The 22,121-nt window shown below is 33.2% G+C and overlaps 1 protein-coding gene across 6 annotated transcripts; it reads right to left on the bottom strand.

The window, feature by feature from the left end:
* Positions 1-1,765: 1,765 nt before the first annotated feature.
* Positions 1,766-12,599, bottom strand: LOC101260375 (cysteine-tryptophan domain-containing zinc finger protein 3). Of its 6 annotated transcripts, none has more exons than XM_069288803.1 (12): positions 12,546-12,599; positions 11,967-12,329; positions 10,373-10,445; positions 10,141-10,271; positions 9,627-10,019; positions 8,202-9,526; positions 7,516-7,982; positions 5,613-7,429; positions 5,337-5,491; positions 4,267-4,427; positions 3,195-3,355; positions 1,766-2,746 (listed from the first exon to the last, which is right to left on the bottom strand). In XM_069288803.1, the coding sequence occupies exons 2-12, from the start codon at positions 12,132-12,134 to the stop codon at positions 2,552-2,554; spliced, it is 5,046 nt and encodes a 1,681-aa protein (XP_069144904.1). In that variant the 5' UTR covers positions 12,135-12,329; positions 12,546-12,599; the 3' UTR covers positions 1,766-2,551. The 6 variants fall into 6 exon arrangements, with proteins under 6 accessions (XP_069144904.1, XP_069144903.1, XP_069144905.1 ...); XM_069288802.1 differs by having other exon boundaries at positions 10,373-10,532; positions 12,546-12,590; XM_069288804.1 differs by lacking the exon at positions 10,373-10,445 and having other exon boundaries at positions 12,546-12,590.
* Between the last annotated feature and the right edge of the window lie 9,522 nt (positions 12,600-22,121).

The raw sequence follows: 22,121 nt of genomic DNA, 5'->3' as shown, positions 1-22,121 counted from the left end.
TTTTTCAGTTGCAACCCTTATATTTTGATTAACATTAGCATATGCCACCTCCTGCAAAATGTACTATCATCAACACAAAAATCAGCTCTCACATAATTTGGCTAGCTGAAGGAGTTTTTTTGTATATTAAATCGTTACAGTGTTAAAGAATGACAAAAGTTCCACATCGGTGGTTTGATGGAATGGGTGAACTCGTTATAAAGCTTGGCAATTCTCCTCCCTTTGAGCTAGCTTTTAGGGTGTGAGTTAGGCGTAAGATCTAATTTCACACAATTCAATCACAATCCAATCATGTATGGCTAATGAATATTTAGTAGAAAAACTACTATCAATTCTATATAAAATCTCATTTAAAGCTAAGTTGGTTGCAGATTGTGTGTTATATAGCATCATCAGATACAATAACTAATGTATATGTAGTTGTTCGATTCTTGTGTGCAAAGGGAAAATATGGAGACACAATGGGTTTGATGATGCTGCTTCTAGAGACTCGGAATGGTGTTTAATTCATCTTGCTAATATGATTTATGCATCTTCAATGATATTAGTATACATCTATTTTTCAGAGGTCTTGGTAACAGATTTTTCACCATTATATTAAAGTTAGAAAGATTTAAAAGTAAATTGACAGGGGTAAAGGGATAATTTATTATTTTTAATCTATTTATAACTAATACCCTCATAATTTATTCCATCTTTAATCCCACATAAAACTATACATAAATTACCTTATAAGTTATGTGAGAATTACTTATATAAAATTATAAAAATACAACCAAACATCGTAAAATATCAATGCATAAAAATTTTTATACTCCATTTAGAAACACAACATTGTATAAAATTAATACTCTACATGAATAACTTTTATTCTATTTGCAAATAAAAAATGGTATAAAACTAGTAAATTGGCCGCTCTTCGCGCGGGGTGAATTTCTTTAATGGTATAAAGTTACAATGTTTCTTTGAGATTTTCACCTACTACGTTACATTTTGCCATGTATAACGAAGCTGTCTACGTTATTTTGCTTTTTTCTTTTTTAAAAAATGCTACTCTCCACGAGGTAAATATAAGATTGGCATATACACCACCTTCTCCAAACCATACATGCGAAATCACAAGATTGGCATATACACCACCTTCTCCACGGTCAAGTTGCTTATAAGGTACTGTACAATTTACGAGGACATCTTATGATAAGCAATACTTTTATACATTAGGTAACTTAGTAAAGAATAGCAATTGGCTACCTGGGCTTATTTCTATCAAGAAGAAGTTAACAAATGCAGAACTACTTGCAAAAACTGCATCTCTCATCTTATAACTCCCCCTTCACCTGACCTGCAACAAAAAATTTGATTTTTAAAGATGACGATAATTTATTTAATGTTTCATTTTGCAACGTAATAAATAAATATGATCTTTTCAACTTACAGGGAGAGTTGGTACATGCAGAGTCTCGTCAATGTCAACAACTCAAACCATAAAATACAAATCACACTACTCTTCTGTGCTGTTGTGGAAGTTCATCTCTTTGAATTTTTCTTTCTATATAAGTCAAAAACTAACAATAAACCATCTCGAGAGCAAATGTATCTGTAGTACAAATCAAGGAAGAATAATAAAGATCACATATCAACTCACAACAACTCTAAATGAACTAGTTTAGATAAGGGGAAACGCGATACAGAAGGCAATTTTACCTTTCATCTGGGGGAGGCAATTCAGCTGTATCAATAACAACAAGCATTGCAATGTTATAAATTAATGAAAGAACCACCAACTTCCTTATTATTATTATTTTTTTTTTGAAACTAGTAATGTTGTATTCCTCAACATTAAGGATATGTTGGAGACCTTCAAAAGAAGAGAATAAGGAAGATAACTAATTACAGAGAGCCTAAAGTATCTACAAGCTCTAGTTCCTCTTATCTCTGCTTGTTTACACCAAAAAGAGAAAGATACAATACAATTCCATTGAAATCGATGGATGGAATTGGACCTATCTTCAAAACATCTACTATTTCTCTCTCTCTCTCTCTCCACATAGTCCCCTTGATGCAATGAGGAATGATTTTCCGCCATCTCTTCTGACTCTAGCTTTCACCTCTTCTTATCCAGCACAACTCAGCAGATCTGCAGTCTGTGAGAGTAAAAAATACATTCCATAACTGCGCGATGAATATACAATGCAACAAAAGATGAGTATGTATCTCATCTGTTTCCCCACAAAGTTATCTGATACTATAATCCTCCCCGTTTCTTCAAAACTTGTGTCAAACAAGCTTTTCCGACTACCAAACAGTGAAGCCCCCTATTTCTGTAAGATTGGAACCATGGCTGTATTGAAAATATCTTACCAACTATAGTTTTCAGCTATGTACATATTTACAAGGGCATTATGAGTAGAACTCATAACTTGATAGGTTATATATCATATCTCGACCAAGAGGATCTCTTTCTGACATCTCCTCAATTGACAACAAAAGGAGGAACAGGTTCAAGAGTCTTGTCTCATGGATTCACACGGTTTTAGCCATAATTTACATGTCAACGGCTAATAGCTTCCATGGCAATCCGGACTAAACGTAAGAAGTCGTCGACATCATGGAAGCTGAAATCAAGGGCCTTCTTTACGGATAATGCAGGCACTTTACACTGTGTATCACTGTGTCCAGGATAAGCAGCTGCAAAAGCAACACGTGATTTCCTGGAGGCGTCCATAGCTAAATAAACTTCCTGTGCCTGCAAATTAATCAAAACTAAGATACTACAAAAAGGTATATGGCCAGATCAAAAATTAGATTCAGAGCATGAGTTCTCAAGTAAAAGGATACATGGAAAAGGATTGGACTTATTTACAGATAAGCATTTTCGTAATTACGCCCTTTACCCAAATAACCTGGTGGGTGACGATTAAGGGAATAGCAAAATTAGAACTTATCCCTCAGAAAGAATTGGTGCAAATAAAACTCCAATTCTGTTGGGAAAATTGCTGATAGAATATGGTAATATTCCCAGCCTCAGGCAATTGTCCAGGTGAGTAACAGAGTTAACGTAAAATTAGTTGGTCTGGTGCTATCATTCACTCAATTAGACCAGATGGATAACAGAATTCGACAACAAATAATTTTTATCTCATTCACTCAATTAGACCAACTCATTAATGGAGCTGAATTATATGACTACTTACAAAGTTAAATAGCCGCGTGAAGCTAGCACGGTTTCTCGCTGAGACAGCATGAGTTCCGGTAACCTGGGGAGAAGCAACACCTTTCGCCATGGTAACCTTGTCTACAATAGTTGGATTGTTCAAATTGTCAACATCTGAGGCAGAAGAGGAAGGGGATTCACCTGGTGTATGATGATAATAAATCCAGTAAGTGTAACCCTTAAAAAGAAGTCCAGTCATGTTACCGTTGTCAAAAAAAAAAGAAAAAAGAAGTCCAGTCCAACAATAAGATAGTCAAAGATACTTCATCAATATTACTAATCAGATACAGCTGTTTTGTTTAAGAAAAAGAATCAAACAATTATTTGCACTTGTTGAACCTTTATTCCTGATAAGAAAGAGTTAATCACTAATTAAACTACTTTTGGTGCTCAATTCATAATATACTATGGTCCTCCTAGCTATCATTTTCATAAAAAACAGAGTATAAATTTCCAGTCAACTCTTTCATCTTCTATCAATGTCCCAAAACTTGATTACTTTTTATAATAAAAAATATTCAAGGAATCAATTTTTGTACAACTGTGAAAACATATACAACTAATACCTAATAACAGATCATCCTTGAAGAAAATCCCTTTGAAGCATTGATCATCAGAGATAAATGTTATTTATGTGAATTGTCATGACGATTTAGGAACAATTTAGCAGCCTATAATGTTGCTTTTTGGCTAAAGATACCAAACTTTATAATCAATTATTTATAAGCAAAAATACAATATTTTTCAATCTCCTGGAAATAATTCCAGACTTATCTATCCCTGATTATCTCATCTTTCATCTTCGACAAATCAGAGGTACAGCAATGCATAAGCCTATGAATATACGGCAATGGTTTGGCATAGTACATATAAAATGTTGAGACCATCCTGTCAACCAATATCAATATACAGGAAAACCACTCCACTTCAGTAACATCAAGGTCAAACTAGAAGTCTTAGAGGGGTGCGCCATTACAATTGGAGATGTCTAAATTAAAATTGGTATCGTGATGTAAGATGTATATTTTTCAGCTGAATCTTTAGCAAATTACCTGGAGGAAAAATTTGCAGGGCTGTTTGTAGTTCATTTCTATATCTGTTTGCATTGAAATTAGAGGAATAAATTACTCGCAGGTACGCAACCTCCATGCATTTATAGGACAGTGAAACAGCAGCCATGTCTTTCAATCTCTCATATTCATGGGCGACAAACCTATAAATAAAACAAGAATAAATCCTGGAATCAGCATTACTCAGTTTTTAGAATTTCTATAGTACTTCAGGATCTCCTTGGCATTATAACTACTAATTCCTCCAGAACAAGACACACTAAATATTACACATTACAAGAATAGAATATAACTAAGATGTGTGAAAAGGCATCACCGAAATAAGTTTTTCTTACATATCACAAAGTAGTATTATGTAATTCTAACTTGCATACCTCTCTTGGAGAGTTGAAAAGTAAAAGCTCCAAGTAATCACAGAACAATATGTCAAAATAGTTTAGGTCAACAAAGATTTCAAAAATGCATGGCATGGTGAGGAACCTGTTTCCAATGGTTTTTATTTTTTATGAGCTAATATAACACTAAATGGCATCATTTCAGATTAGACCATTAATAGCACCAAATTATACAGTTATATATGCTGCTGTTAAAACTGATGGTCTGTTTACCAACATGGACAGCATCCTATCAAGTTCATGCACATATAATAAGGTTGTTTTTACAACTTATAGATCTGTTGGTACAATACAAACTGGATAGCCACAAAATTCTCCAGACATTACAAGATGGCCAAATACTTATTAAATGCTTCTACCGCATAACAGAAAATATTGAGTAGGGTTCCCTAATGTTCTTGATAACTGTAAAAGAATAGCGAGTCAAAATTCAGATTTCATTCTAGCAAGAGGGTTTTTGTTTTCTCAAAATGAACAACTTTATCCTCCCCTTAACTGAATCATTTAGCCAGAGCATATTTTCATAACTATCATTGAAGAGTACAGCTTGAATATCTTAGCCCTGCACTTCATCATAGTACGGAAGTAAATTCTACTAGCAAATTTGGGCAATTAGGGTCACTTTGAATGAAAAGATGCAGCAACTAGACAACTCACTCGCACAGTTTCGCAGTGCTGCTATAAATTTGCCTCGACTGATTCATTTCACTGTGTTTGGCACTGTCGTTGCATGATTCTAACAAGGATGCTCCATGGAGAAACTTTAGGGTTGCTTGAAAATAGAGACTCGTGCTTTCACTTGGCACAGAGTTCTGAAACAAGAAGTCAAGTTATGCCAACACAAATGAGAAAATAAATACACAAAAGAGAGCAAATGATAAAGCATATCATTAGCCCCTCTTATCTTTGGATAAGAAGGAAAATTATGTAAACCTTGAGGCGATCTGCAAGATGTTTTAGGTTTGTGGCTTCTTTAATGGCATTCGCAGCGGCCTGACTTGCAGAATCCTTCCGAATAGGGCTGCGAGCGCCTGGAGCTCGGGCCTTATTTGCAGGTGGAGTAGATTGTCGCAAACTATTAGGTTTGTTTCCAGGGTGGCTTTCAGATTTTTTACCCTGTCTTGAAGCGTTCAACATCTCTCCTTCAAATGCATCTACTGCCAACAAGTTAGCCACACCCTCCCTCTTGAATGCAGGAACTGGTTGTGAAGATTGAACTGTCTCATTCTGACCTCTTATTGAAGGAGATGTTAAGTGTGACTTCCCTTTCTCAAGTACTTCAATTTGCTGAGTTTTTTCAGATGCAAGCTTCCTAGACGATCTCCCATCATCTCGATCAGTTAGAGCAGCCCGCCTTTTATCCAGGCCGGATATAACATCCAATTTAACTTCAGCACCATCAACAAATTTCGATTGAATAACACCTTTTACATTCTCATTCAACAATTCTCCAAAAGAATCTCTCTTATAACCTTGTTGTAATCTGTCAGAACTGGCACCAGATTTATCCTCAGCCTTGTTTCTTCCGGATGTCAATTTCCCCTCATCTATTCTTTGATCGGAAGATTCATTTGAATCACGATCCTTAGTCTTACATTTGCCAGAATCAGATCTAATGGTACGATTCTTTTCTTTATGCTGAGAAAACAAAACCTTCTCATCCTTGGAGATAGACCCATTATTATGAAACTGACTGTTGTTTCTACGTTCATTATTTAGGCTTTGGTCCGAGTTCTCTGTCCTGAAAGCATATTGATTAGCTTGACCTAATGGATCAGCAATTACATCAGTGTGCCGATGAGTAGCAAAATCAGAACCTTTTATCTTTTCTTTTATTGTACCACCTGATACATCATGGACATCTTTCTCCAGGTAATCAAGTTCAGCGGACTCCATTCCATGATGCTTGCCATTGGAAGATTCTTCTTTCTTCATCATCCCAGAACGATTGCTGCACCTATCGTTTTCACCATAAGAAGACCACCTTGGTGTAGAACTGGGAATGGAATTAGCACTTTTGTGTTCGTCTTTTCTCTTGGGGTTCCTTTTAGTTGCTGAGCATAAATCCTTTTTTGAAATCCTCAAAGGAGATGAAGATACTGATTCTACTGGTGAACTCTTCGGTTCCTGAAGACTAGTTCTGTTCTTATGTGAACCAGACACTTTAGAAGAGCTTGAAGTGGTTGCAACAGAAGGCTGCAAAGCAGACAAATCCCTTTTTGGAGAATCTTCAGCATCTGCACTACGCTGAGACACAGTGCTATAAAGATCTTGTCCTACGCGGTCTCCCTTATTATTTCTGCCTTTTACATCAGTCTCTTCACTAGCTCCGCTTCTGCTGGAGTCTTTTCCCACGGACTTGGAGACCTTTGCTTTCTTTTCTTTCTTACGGTCGTTATCACAAGTCTCTTCTATAATATCTGGGGGAGGCTGTGTCTCGGGATTCTGGCAATCACTCCGTTTCCTCTTAAGGGAGTCTTTAATGTCACATTTTTGGATTGAACCATCCAAAGAACGGCTTTCTGGATTTTTTGCTACAGCCAAATTTTTCAGTGAATCAACCTTTGGCTGCTTGTATTTATATTTATCTCTAATCTTCTCCGATCCAGATAAACCAGTGCTTGAGCTCTGTCCCGGTTTTGCCTCAATAAGATTGTAATCATTATGTACATCATCTCTCCGGAACTTTTTAGCTGTAGAACCATCCAAATCTGTCTCACTTGTGTTCCTCATCTTTGAACTTTTTATACCTGTAAGACATGTCACATAGAGTAAAGAGAAGTTCCAGAAATTCAAGGATTTCATCAAGTTCAAAATACGACAGCTTAAGATATACCCCCATTAGGATGATTCTCAAGTGATCTTCTCTTCTCTTTTTGTTTAGGTCTCTGCTTCTCTACGATTGAGCTACTTGGTAGGCCCACCAGTTGATGGCCATTTTCATCACTTGGAGAGTTAGTAGTACCATTTGAGCTTCTGCTATTTGGAGTTCCCTGATGGTTTCTTTTGACACCATTTGATGACAGTAAACCTTCCTGTTTGATGGCACTAGACACACCTTTTAATCCATAAATTTTCTTCCCACCAGCATCAACAGTCTGTATACCTGCTTTTTGGGGTTCTAGGCTGGCATGCGAAGTGTCAATAGAAGTTGGTCCTGAGAGTGCCCCACCAGGATATTCATGCTCACTATATTGTTTGTCAGCAGCAGGGGCGGTAATACCACTCATCGGCGCCTGGTAAAGAGCTCTTAGAACCATTGTTGTTTCCTCTTCACTGACACCACAGCGATTCAATCCAGGCCTAGAAGATGAAGATAATTAATTAGCATTCAGAAAACATCTTAAATATCAGAAATTATTTTCTGTTGTAATGATTAAGTATAAATATGATGATCCTTCAACCTAACATCCTTATACGTCTTCACCTTACAAATATGACTTCTCCTGAATAGAGAAAATTACTTATAACAAGACAGATAATCATGATCAAAGGATGAAGGAAAAGTTGGAGAAAACTTACAGCCAGGTCTGCAATTTACAAACCCACTTCTTGGGGAGACTGTCTGGATCAGTGCCAAGTGGCAATATACGCCAAGTCTGACACTTGTCACAACATACCCAATCTTCTTTAACTACCGGAGCCCCAACTCCTGGAGGTGCAGCAGGATTGGATTCAATGACAGTATGAGGAGCCCCATCTGAAGCCAACCCAGGATACTCATCGGAAGCAAACGGCTTCTCAGTTTTCCTACCATTAACTTTTTCCTTCATTGAGCTATCACGTTCAAGTCTCTTCTTACTGATTACATCAGAACCCTTGAGCATCTCCTTTGAATGAATTTGCTCCAAACCAGTTTCAGCATCTTCTAGTTCGTGTTCTACGTCACCGAAGAATTCTTTGTATTTATCCCTGGCTAGGTTCTTTTTCATGTCCTCTGGTTCACTTTTAGATAGGTGCATGTTGCTAGAAGAGGTTTTCTTACCCTTAGATGCTATAAATGAATCAGGAACAGAACCTTCCTTTATTACCTCAGTACTTTGGGCATGATGACATTGATTTCCTTTGGGTTTCATTGTGTCTCTAGATGCAAAAAGTTCCTTTTCAGGAGCCAGTTTCATTCCATCCTCATTGTTGGAGGAGCTTTTCTGACGAGATGACTGCTTGAGGGGACTAACTGCATCTACGTTTCGCACATTCATATCTTTAGACTGTCCGTTGTTGGATGAAGCATCAGCTTTTTCCTCTTGGTTTTGGCCTTCTTTCTTCAAGTATCCTGAGCTATGATCATTACAATCTGTCCCTTTAATTTCCATAGTTCTCCTAGATGAGGAAACCTTTCCACCAGACCCTTCAACAGAATTTTTGTCTATTGCAGTGACAGGCAGCAAAAATTTCTTGGATGTCCGCTCAGAGGATGCTTCTTTTCTCTTACCCTTAGTGGCTGTTTTTGAACTGTCAACTGTCTTCTCTGTATCTTTTGGAGGATCAGCAGCATTAGGGTATGGATTAGATAAAAGAGGGAGTTTCAAGGCCTTTGAAACAAGTTCTTCACAGGCCAGACTATCAATATCCTTCTTTGATAATAAGGCACTATCATTTTCATTAGCACAGCCTTTGCCCTTTGCCAAGGATTTTTTGTCAGAAGTTACCAATTTCCTCGCCTCTGAAGCTTCTCCATTTGCATAATGAGTACCATTCGCTAATGGCAAAGATTCAAGGATTGCCTTTTTGTTCCCTTCATATCCACATTTTCCCCAATGCTTTTCATTTTCGGTCAAGCTAATCAACTCGTCTGAGAGGGGGGATAACAATAAGGTATCGCTCATTGGATGTGAGGTCATAATCTGTTCCAATGGGTTGATTAAGAAAATTGCAGATGCCAAGGTTAGATTAAACCAAAAAGAAGAAAAATAAAGCAAAATTAAAGCTTGAGGGAAGATTCACCTGAAGTATACTAGTAGGGGACTCATCTGGGGAAACCTGAAGGTCACGGGATACCCCTTCACTATCGATGGGGCTACCATCCAGCGATGATGATGGAGAGACATCCAGCCCAAGCCCACTGTAGATTTCCGCATTCTTTTGGGTCGACAAATTTTGAGGGCCAACTTTGATACGCAGCTTAAGCGATTTTGGGTCCGAGGCATTTCTTTGTTTCTTCACTTTTTGACCTTTAAAATTGAAATCTTCAGCTCGAGTAGTTGGTTGGGCAGAATTTGTTCCCCCCTTGAATTGTGGAGCCTTAAGTACAGATACTGCTGCTGAACGGGCAGAAGATGCTGCAAACCTTCCTGACAGAGAAGTGCTTGAAGATCCTAATGTGGTTTGTCGACCACCCTGTATAATTGGAAGATGCATATTGCTAGGTAAAAGTAGAATATCAATGTAAAATCATATTACTTCTTTGCTGCAGTAAACTATCATAAAAGAAATCATGAGTCATTCAAAGTTTGCGTACCTCAGGGAGCAGATTGTTTGGTGATACTTGTCTGCTATTTTTGTTGGCCTCTTGTGGAGTCCTCGGATGAGACCAAGAAGGAGAAATCTGATAAGTAGGTAAAAATGAACCATACCCGCCAAATCTCGACCCTGTCAATATATGCAAAGTCAACAATCATCAGCTCATGGCATAAGCCTTGTCACTGTTAAACTTGTGCTTCTGGGAATACCCTATTTCCAGTATTACATACCCAGATTCTCAGCTGAAACTTCACCTTCAAAATCGCTTTGAAAATGTCCCAAAACATTGTAAAGTTTCTCGTCCTTGACAGAGTAAGAGATAGATATATGAGAAACTGGAAGAGAATTGCTATCAGAGGTCGTAATGCAGTTATCACTGATACACAACACCTGCCAGAATACTTACACCAACTCACTAACTAGCCCCTAAACCAACTCTAGATAGAGAAGTTATAAGCAAAAAATAGAATGAGAAAACGCAGGGTTCTCTAACATCACAGTATACTTGGACAGAGACTCAATGCAGTCTTGCTTAAAATTATGATAAATCACACCGAAGGCGTACCCGCAAGAAGAATTTCCGATCAGAGAGAAGTTCTAACAATTTTATATCAATGTTGGAAAGAATTAATCAGTTTCTCTTTTTTTTTTTTTTTGATGAAGATGAAAAATTAATCACTTCTCTCCACACGCAATAGAATTACAAACTTAATCCTTCCACATTCTTCGGTAGCTTTTAGTCTAGCTAGATACATATCGATGTAGGGATAAGCTGAGATTCTTTTAAAAAAATTCCAGATTCAGCCTTTGCCTTAAGAGATTTTTAAAAAAATAGTATAGCAATAGATGGGCCTTGTACAGAGACAAACCCCCGATCCCAACTAGTTTGGGTTGAGTCATAGTTGATTGATACATTAGCCACCAAAGCCCTTGCTTTATGGCGAGAAATTTCATTAGTCCCAAATTACTACATTAGATATAGTTGTAATATACTAATATCTAATCATTACTCCCTCAAATTCATCTTATATGGTAGTGTTGGACTGGACACGGAGTTTAAGAACACATACCTAAAGTACACTACAAACTTGTGCTCTTAAATACATGCCATGGCATTTAAAGTTAAGATAGGAAGTTTAAAGTTTAACATTTTCAAAATATAGAAAGTTGTCATTTTAGATGGAACAAGAACAAAAGGAAAAGAGCATCATATTAAATAGAACCCATATGGAGAAGCGGAAATATTTATTATTAACACCAAGTCGATTCTTTTCAACTATGTTTTGCCTGCCTGCCACGAGTTATATATCACAAGGTCCCAAAATTTAACTACTCGGTTGTGCCGTTGACGACTTGAAGTAATTAAGGTAATTCTATTTCTCAAAATAACCTAATTACTTACCATGATTTCTCTTAGAAATATTTTGATCACTTATTCAGGAGGTTTAATTACATTCATTTTTTTCCATTTCGTTATCAAGTTTTTCTTAGACATGATAAGGCATCTTATTGACCAACACTAGTTTAATAACATTCCTTCTTTCACTTCCGTTATCAAGTTTCTCTCGACATGATAAGACCTCTTATTAAGATTTGGTTTTATACAGTCAATTCTATCAAGCAAACGGAGACATACACAACAAACAGTACATAGATTGATCAAACAACATAAGCTACATGCTAGCAAACTAGAAAAATCAAAAAATACACAAAATGAACCAATTGCAATTGAACTAAAAAAAAAAAGGTTCAATCTCAATTGTAAATCCATAACAGTGATAATCAACACAACTAAACAGAAAATAAATAAATAAGAAAACTCACAAGGTAAGATAGAGAAACATCAGGGTCAATGGTTGAATCATTCTTCTTATAATTATCATAACTGTAAGCCTCTCCTTCTTCAAGCTCAGTTTCCTCCATCATTTCTACTCCACCATCAAACCCTAAACCTATCCCCTTCCTTCCATCTCTACTCCAACCAGAAATCATTCAAATAAATACTCCAATCCAACCAAAAAAAAAAAAAAAACTAAAAATCCAAAGATTTTTCACTTTTCACACCCCCAAAAACCTCTACAAAACTTCACACAAATTCCCCACCCATTCACCAATGTTCCAAATTTTCTCAACTTCACCAATCGAGATCGCAGAAAAACAGCACAAAATTCACCAACATCAGCTGACCTTTATCAACAAAAATTAAATTAAATTAATCAAAATCCAACAACAAAAATGATTAAATCAATAAAAAAAAAACTGATACAGATTCAAAAAAAATAATTATAATTCAGATTATTCTTAAAGCTTGGATCGCCCCTACTAAAGCTCAAAACTATGAGCAAAGAGAGAGAAAATAAAAATGAAGAAAGAGAAAAAGAGACTCTGGTTTTGGTGTATTACCAGCCGCGTTTATTTTGTGTTATTTTTTTTCCTTTTGGCTTTTTTTCTCTTTGTAAGAGTTAATTAATTTATAGTTTTTATATTACTTTGACAGATAGAAGGCACACCCATAACCTAACAGCTAGACTAACCAAAATTTTATGCAAATTGATTTTTTTTTAAAAAAAAAAATCATAAATTTTTTACTAAAATTATGGTATAATATTTTATATTAAATAATAAGTTTTTTTCTTAAATAAATTAAGATAAGAGTTTTATATGTTAGTAAATGAAATTTAGGTTTTAATTTTTTTTTGGGAATGAATTTAATAAGCGAGTAAAACGAGTGTATTTTTCGCGTGGATAATATTTGATTATAATGAGATAGTGTTTTGTTGTTTGTATTTGATGTGTAAATAATTTGTTGCATATTGAATTTAGGTTTTAGAAATTTTGAATAAATTTTACGAGTGAGTAAATGATTGTATTGTCTAAAAGATATTTGCGTTAATAACATTAATGATAATAATATAGTTATATTATTCGTTGTCGATGTGTAATTTGTTGCAAATCAAATCTTAAAATATAGAAATCCTAAATAAATAATAAGTGAGTAAGATAATAGTATTGCTTAAAAGATAATGTTTAAATTAAAATTTATATAAGATAGTGTTTTAATATTCGTATTCGAGGTAGGATCTGTTGCAAATTGATTTTAGGATTATCAATTTCTGAATAAATTTAAGAAGCAAATAAAATAATTATATTACCTAGAAGACACCGTTTTAACTAACATTTATTATAAAATGACATTTTACTATTGTTGCAAAATGAATCATTGATTTACAAATCCTATATAAATTTAACGAGCGAGTAAAATGCATGTATTATCCAGGAGATGTTGCTTTTATAATATTCATAACAATATAACATTAAGCGAAATTTTAGCTTAACCTAAATAGTATTGTTTAGTACTAAATATACATTATTAGCCGTGAACGAAATAAGGTGAAAAAAAGACTTAAAACGAATAGGGAGGATTGATTTTCCCACCTCAAAATACTAAGAACCCGTTTGGATTGACTTAAAAGTCGGTCAAACCTACTTTTAAGTCAATTTTTTGATTTCTAGAAGTGTTTGACTAATATAAAGAATAACTAAAAATAAATCAGAAATGATTTAAAATAAGTTACAAAGTGTTTGATAAGGTAAAAAATTACTTAAAACAAGTCAAACTTGACTTAAAATAAGTTAGAAATCAAAAGTAGATCTCATTTTTACTTTTTATTTTTTTGACTTAAAAGTCATTTTAGTTTGACTTTTTATTTTAACTTAAAAGCTATTTTTTAAAAAAGTTAATCCAAACCAGCTCTAAGCATTTTAGGGATCTATCTCGGTGATATAAAAAAAGAAGTGAAGATTCAATTCGAGGACGCTTGAAATTGGATTGAATCCTTATTATGAGACAGACTATGCTAAGTTCCGTGACAATCTTGGAACAATCTTTTTTTTTTCGCTTTCAGATATGGAGTACTAATTAGTAATTACTAAAATTTTGTATAGCGTACCAACTTAATATTTATTCACAAATTTATATTTCAAATAATATTGACTACATAATTTAAATTATATCATTAAGTTTAAAATAGATTACCTAATAAAGGTTACTACTTTTAATTAATTTTTTTCTAAATTTGAATTGGGAACAATATAGACACTATTTGTTACATTTCAATAATTACATATGTTTGACCAACAAAAAAGTAGACACTAATTTATTAGAATAAAATACTCCCCGAGAAAATTTTTACTAAACAAATAATTTTATATTTATAGTAAAATAGCTTTTATCTCCTTATTCTTATTGTATGGTACGATTCCTTTGGAATTAAAATTATCACATAACCTATAAGAATTTAGCTTTATATTCCTTAATATTTTACCTAATATGAGTGGTGGTATTTGATTTAGACTGATCCATGATAAAGATAAAATATCATTTAACATATATATATATATATATATATATAACAATCTAGCTTTAAATTCCTTAATTATTTTACCTAATATGAGTGATAGTATTTGATTTTAAGAATCTAACTTTAAACTCCTTAACTATTTCACCTAATATAAGGGAATGATAAGATCTTTTTTATTTTGACTTATCCACTGTAAAGATAAAATATAGTTCAACTAAACGATGATTCAAGACAAAAATTATAAAATTATTTTGGTAAAAAATTATATTCCATTTGGAATTTAATCATACACTTCTTAAAACAAAAAATAGTAATTATATTTTGATAATATAATATCTAATAAAGCTTTAAACTCCTTAATTATTTTACCTAATATAAGGAAATAATAATATCTTTTTTATTTTGACTTATCCACCGTGAAGATAAAGTATACTTTAATTATGAAAGATGATTCGGGACAAAAATTATAAAACTATTGTAGTAAAAAATCATATTCCATTTGGTATTTAATCACACTCTTCTTAAAACAAAAAATAGTAACTGTATTTTAATAATATAATATCTAATAAAGCTTTAAACTCCTTTAATTATTTTACCCAATATGAGTGATGGTACTTGGTTTAAGATAAAGTATAGCTCAAGTTCTTTATAATGGAGACGGCCCTAAAAAAGATATTCCCAATCGAAAATTAAAAACAATTTTTTAGTAAAAAAAAAAGGATATATTTTATTTGATATTTATTCATACACTTCTTAAAATAAATTAATAAGGGAAAATAGTCTGAAATATATTTAAACTTTGATTGAGTAATGATATCGAACTTTGGAAAGAATACTATTTAATAGTGTATTTTAAAGGTATATATGTGTTCACATGAACATCATAAATATTGCATTATAAATATTAACGTGTCCATGTGAACGCTCACACATATATATACCTTTAAAATACATGATAAATAGTGCATGTGGATAATAGGTCCTGCTTAAATTTTAAATTATTACGACAATTTAAATCAAAGTTCAAATATATTTCGAATCATTTTCCTATTCTATTATGATAGATATTTTAAATTATTAATATAGTTTAATTTTTTCTGAAACATTATTGATCTTATTTAAATTTCATGAATCAATTTTGAAATATTTTTTAGTTCGAATAATTATTACAAAAATTATGTTTAGTACTAGTCAAAATAGTATAAAATAATGGTTGGTTTTGAAATTATCTTCTCTGAGGAGCATTTTCTTGACTGGATTTTAGTATTTTAAAAGTCAAACAGTAATTTTTGGAGAGTCAATAAGTGGGCTTTGGTGGTCAATTGTGAGCTATTCAAAGGCACCAAAAAAATAGTATTTTTTTGAATATTTAGTTGATTAAATTTTTTTCTAAAATAATTAAGATTATGAAATAAGAAAGATTTCATTAATGCAATCTGTATCATTGATGTGTCGTGAATTTATGATACTATTGACTCTCAAAATAAAAGATCATTGCAAGTTTTTAAATATATTTAAATCGATATGATGTGTTTGAGTAAGTTTTGAAGGAAATAGGTATAAAGGTATTTGGTAAACTAGAAGCTAGAAAAATGAAGTCTGATGTAGTCTACAAAGGCTTGTACTAACCGTGAAAAATTACAAGGTCTAAATCGTAGACCTCCGTATTAAGAAAGAGAAAAAGTCTCAGTCTTTGATTTACAATGGGGTGTACGGGGCGTGAAACTATACATGGACCATAGTCCTGCCCATGAAAGAGATGGAATCAACGCAAATTTCTACAAGCTGTCAATTGACTCATGAAGTCGATCCAATTCACTAATCGTAAATCCTCTCACGGGCCGTGGAAGAGTGTTGATAGAGTTTTTCATTTTAGTTAACATTCAATTTTATTACTATAAATAGTTTAAAGTAGGATTCGCCAAAGATGTAGGCGAGGCAGTTGTTAAATATTATAAGAATTTTTTCACTGCTGAAAATGTTATTGAGGATCAAACTGTTATGGAAGTGGTAAGAAGATCTATTAATAACAATGACAATGCTGACCTCGATGCTATTCCAACCCTATAAGAGATCAAAGATAGTGTTTTCTCAATTGACTCGGACAGTGCTGCAGGCCCCGATGGACTAAATGGAAAATTTTACCAAACTGCCTGGAGTATTATTACCGAAGATCTCCATAAAGCTGTCGTATATTTTTTTCAAGGGGGCTAATCTTCCCAAGTTCTTCACCCACACTTGCATTGTGCTTCTACCTAAAGTTGAAGCTCCTCAAAAATTCAAATACTTCAGGCCTATAACCCTTTGTAATGTCTCTCGTAAGATCATTGTCAAGGTCATCAACAACAAATTGAGCAGGATCCTCCCTAAAATCATTAGTCACAATCAAAGTGGCTTCGTTAAAGGGAGGTCAATTGTTGAAAGTGTATTGTTTGCCCAAGAGATCATCTCTGACATCGCCAAACCTAAGAAAGGGAAAAATGTGGCAATCAACCTGGATATGGCTAAAACATACGACAAGGTATCTTGGTCATTCCTATGTTTCATGATGAGACAAATGGGATTTTCTGAAAAATGGATTGATCTCATCTTCAGATTTATCTCCAACAATTGGTACTCCATGGTGATTAATGGGAAAATGATAGGTTTCTTTAAGTCAGGAAGAGGCCTAAGACAAGGAGACCCCCTATCCCCCTCTCTTTTTGTACTCACTATTGAACTCATAGCCATGATGTTAAATGCCCTGCACGATAACCCAAGATATCAAAGCTTCTTTAAATGCAACCGAAACCCCAACATCAACCACCTATCATTTGCCGATGATACAATCATTTTCTGTAGTAAACTCGTCCTAAATACGCTTTCCAAATATGAGCAAATTTCTGACCAACTCATCAACAAAGACAAAAGCTCATTTTCCATGTCTATTAACACTGCTCATAGATCCATCAGAAGAATTCGGAGAATCTTGGGTATGAAACATGTGGAACTGCCTATTAAATATCTTGGTTGTCCATTATACTCTGGAAAGAAGTTGATCTCATATTACTCTGATATGGTTACCAAGGTTACTAATAAAATCAAAGGGTGACATCTCAAGTTCTTATCTACTGGTGGAAGAGCCACCTTAATAAGACATGTCCTTATGGCTCTAAATGTTCACACCTTAGCCAATGTTCAACCCCCGAAAGGCACAATTTCACAATTGGAATCGTACTTGGCAAAATTCTTTTGGTCAGGTAACGAAGTAGGGGAAAAACACCATTGGGTGGCGTGAAAAAATCTATGTTTCCCCTGTCGAAAAGAAGGTACGAGTTTCAAGAAAATGGATGAAATCTGCAAAGCTTTTACTATAAAGCACTGGTGGAAATTTAAAACTACTAACTGTTTATGATCTCGATTGTTAAGAGCTAAATATTGTGGTACAACTCGTCCCATCAACACAACTTGGAGACCCGGTGTCTCTCGCCATTGGAAAGCTATGAGTGAATTAAGACTGAAAATTGAAGACAATATTTGGTGGAAAATTGGCAAAGGAGAGATCAGTTTTTGGTTTGACAATTGGTTAAGTATTGTCCCTCTATACATGGTTTTGGAGGACATCAATGTTTACCAGAACATTAAATGTATTGAGGTGCTAAGACATGGGTAATGTAACTGGAATAACCTTGAGCATCAATTGCCGACAATGTTAAGGAAGCCATTGTCAACCAACACATATCTATTACCTCGAATATAGATGATAAACCTTTCTGGACGTGCAATGATACTGGAAAATTCACCATTTCTACTGCCTGGGAACTTATCAGGGAGAAAAATCCTATTTCTCAATTTGACTCAAAAATATGGCTTTCCAAAGTCCTTTTTAAATTAAATTTCTTGACTTGGAGAGCCATCAATAACAAACTTCCAACTGAAGACAAAATATCAAGACTTGAAATTAACATTGTTTCCATTTGTTGTTGTTGTGCAGGCGCCAATAGAAGACCAATAGGAAAATCGGCTGAGCATATTTTCTTTTCTGGATACTTTGCTGAACAGATTTGGAGCTTCTATGCAAAAGCTCTAGGCATCAATCCTAGGACAACATCTCTGAGAAGCCTTTTAAACTCTTTCTAGAATTACAAATGCAAGAATTCTATAGCTTCATACACCACTAAGATTATGCCTCCTATTATTATGTGGGAACTGTAAAGATCCAATATGGAGTAAAGTATGAAGATGAAAAACTCTCATTGCATAAATCTACCACTTTGATCAACCTTAATATCATTCAACACTCCAAACTTCAGTTCCCTAAAATTTCCTTCCCGGATGATTGACATAACTTTATTCACCTTTTAGGTGGAGACCATCTCTACTCCTGTTAAATGGGAAAAATCACTACATCTTTTTGTCAAACTTAATATCGATGGTTCATGTATAGAAGGAAATTGCGGAGGAGGAGGGTTAGTGAGAGACAAGGAGGCAAGGTAATTATGGCGTTTTGTATACCTTTAGGGAAAGGCGATAGCAACTGTGCAGAAGCCAATGCACTCTTGTTCGGTCTTAACTGGTGCATTCAAAATGGTTACCTTAGGATCATTGGGGAAACCGATTCCCTCTTACTTCAGAACTGTATTCAGGGCACCTGGCAAAGCCCTTGGAAAATTGAAGACACAATATTAGCAAAATCAAGTTTTTACTGGACACTCACCATATTCATACTACTCACTGTATGAGGGTAGCTAACAAGGTTGCTAACAAGCTAGCGTCCTTGAGCTACAAGAGTGGAAAAAATTGTATCTATACTAACTATAGCTCTTTACCTAGACAAATTATAGGTCTACTTAACATTGACAGATGACAAATACCATCTTTTAGAATCAGGAGGAAAAATTATGGTGCTATCATCTTTGATCCGCCATGAAAAAATAATTTTATTGTTGTGTCAGCCCAATTTTTTGCTTATTAGCCTAAAAGGCTTACAAATGCAATTTATACTGAAGAAGGCCAGGCCTAGTCCTCCTTCTTCATCTGTATGCTCTATTAACAATGGCAATACAAAAAATTACTTTTTACTTGAAAAAAAAAATGAGTTCGACATCAATTCTTTTTAGTGTTCTTACGATCATGAGAAACTACGCATCGTAACTAGGGTTGTAGGAATCATGACTGGATAACGAAGTAGGTTAAATACAAAGTAATCCAAAATCAATATACATGTATTGTTGTTATCTTCGATTTGTTCGCTTTTTAACGAATGCACGCATTAGAATTCACCCATATTCAAGACTTGCTCGAGAGAGAGATGTGAATTAGCAAAGGATAACAATAAATATAGATTCAGAATAATTAACTATCTTAGGTCAAGAACCAGAGTTAAAATTAATAGAAAGTCTAATTAATAAAATTAAATAGTTTGATTGAGAAAGAAACAATGAAAAATTAAACATACCAAAAATTAAATTTTTTTTGCAAGATTCATCTTAATAGTTCATGTTACAATTATTGCCAATAATTTTTAATCCTCGAAATAGTTGCAGTTATGCATTTATTATTCTATTACTTGAATAATCATAACTATCATTATTAAAAGTAGGACAATAATAGAATATGATTCAGGATTATCCATCCACTAGGAAAATAAGAGTATAGTTCAAATTCGTCAAAATTAAAACAAATTTACATTTTGTAAAAAAGTTATATATTTCATTTGGTATTTATCCATATATTTTCTTAAAATAAAAGATGGTTAATTATAGTTTTCTAATATATTACAAAGAATTATGTTAGTACTAGTCAAAAGCGATGGCTAGTACCTAGTAAGTACTTATTCAGAAATTATTCACGAGATTATTTTTATTTTCAGAATATTATGGTGTCAGATTTAATATAATTATTATTTAAACTTTTTATTATTTTTTATATATGATATGTATTACATTTTTTGAAGAACATTTTATTTTTTGATCGACTTATTAGTATTTTGGGACACGAAATAGTAACTTTTTGGAAGTTTGAGAATGAGACTTGATGGTCAACTACAACTAATTATCAAAGACAATACTAAAGTTAATGTGTTTAATATATATATATATATATATATATATATATATATATATATATATATATATATATATATATATATATATATATAAAATATTTTTTAAAATTTCTTTATATAATTATTCTTGCTTTTTTCAATTTAAATATTTTTTTAAGAAAATAAAGATTCACTCAGATAGTATAATTGAAAGTCAGTAGTGTTAAATCAAATAAATACGAACTAAACTAAGAATATAATGCTAAATTAAATAAATAAGAACTAAACTAACAATATACCTTTTAACACATACATTACAAATTTACACTACAATTTACAAGTGTTATGTTTCCCTTTTTGGTAACGAAGAGAGGAAATGTAGATTATTTGTTTTTATATTTAATGTTTAAATTTTATTATTAAATTCGTCACATATGTTAGTTGTGTGAATTTCTATCACTTATTAGTTTGACTAGTAAATATTAATAGTGAATTTAAACTATCAAACACACATACGAAATGCAAAATCAAGTTACATTCTTGATCGACTAGTAAAAGAAAGAGCAATTAAAAAATATTATGATATATTTAAAATTGTAATATTCGTTCGATAATAATTAAAAATACTTAAATATATGTTTGGGACCATAATGTTAACACGATGGACACATCTGGAATAGACACTAGTCTTGTGCTTCTCTCTATTTCATCTTATAGTAATTGGAAGTATATGCTGAAATTTGACGGGGCTATATAGTAGGATTGTTTTATTCTTAATTAGACGTTTCAAATTTGAATATTGAATATGAATTTTTTTTCATTGGAAGCAACACTTTAGAATGAATTATGCAATGCGAATTTCATATACCGAATGAAAAATAAAAGAAAATATTCACTATGCAAACAAAGGTGGAGCTACGTGGGGGTTATGAGTTTTGAAGGACCCACTAGCTTTTTTCCGTAGACTCTAGAAAATTAAATTAATAATAAATATATATAGAGTTCGGAGCCTAGAGGCTAGAAAATATTAACAAAAGTTTCAAAACGATATATAAAATTTTATATTAATCAAAATGGTATAAATTTTTTTATTTAGAAAACTGAAAATCGCTGTCAGGGCAGCAATTTTCTTTAAATTTTTTCTTTTTTTATTTTATAAAATGACAGCAAGAAAAAAAAATAAAAAAATGAAAATCGCTAAAAATAATTTTTTTTATAAAAAATTGAAAATCGCTGCCTAGATAGCGATTTGAATTTTTTTTAAAAAAAAATCACATTTTGCAAAATCGCTGCAGTAGCAGCGATTTTGCTTTTTCCGGTGGAGCAAATTGTTGTTGTTCCAGCGATTTTGCCGTTTTGATTAATATAAAATTTTATATACCATTTTAGAATTTTTATTTATATTTTATACCCTTTAGACTCCGGACTCTTTGTCTCTCTCTGTCTCTCTCTATAAGAAAGAGTGGTAAAAATACCCTTTCACATTAGTGATGTGAGTTCAAACTCTACCATCAATCTTCTGTTTTAAAATTTAAAACTCGTAACTCTTAATCTCCGCCTCTACATCCAAAATCATTTTCAAAGTACCACTTT

The sequence above is a fragment of the Solanum lycopersicum genome, chromosome 9, assembly GCF_036512215.1.
Source record: "Solanum lycopersicum chromosome 9, SLM_r2.1".
NCBI classification, from domain to species: Eukaryota; Viridiplantae; Streptophyta; class Magnoliopsida; order Solanales; family Solanaceae; genus Solanum; species Solanum lycopersicum.
The sequence above is the reverse complement of the archived record's forward strand: the minus strand, read 5'-3'. Positions and strand labels throughout refer to the sequence as shown.

Excerpts from the sequence above, each read along its gene's own strand:
- LOC101260375 (XM_069288802.1), bottom strand. The coding sequence starts at position 12,134 with ATGATTTCTGGTTGGAGTAGAGATGGAAGGAAGGGGATAGGTTTAGGG. Across the intron at positions 10,020-10,140 it reads CAAACAATCTGCTCCCTGAG|GGTGGTCGACAAACCACATT; the intron begins GTACGCAAACTT and ends CCAATTATACAG. Across the intron at positions 2,747-3,194 it reads TCACGCGGCTATTTAACTTT|GCACAGGAAGTTTATTTAGC; the intron begins GTAAGTAGTCAT and ends ATTAATTTGCAG.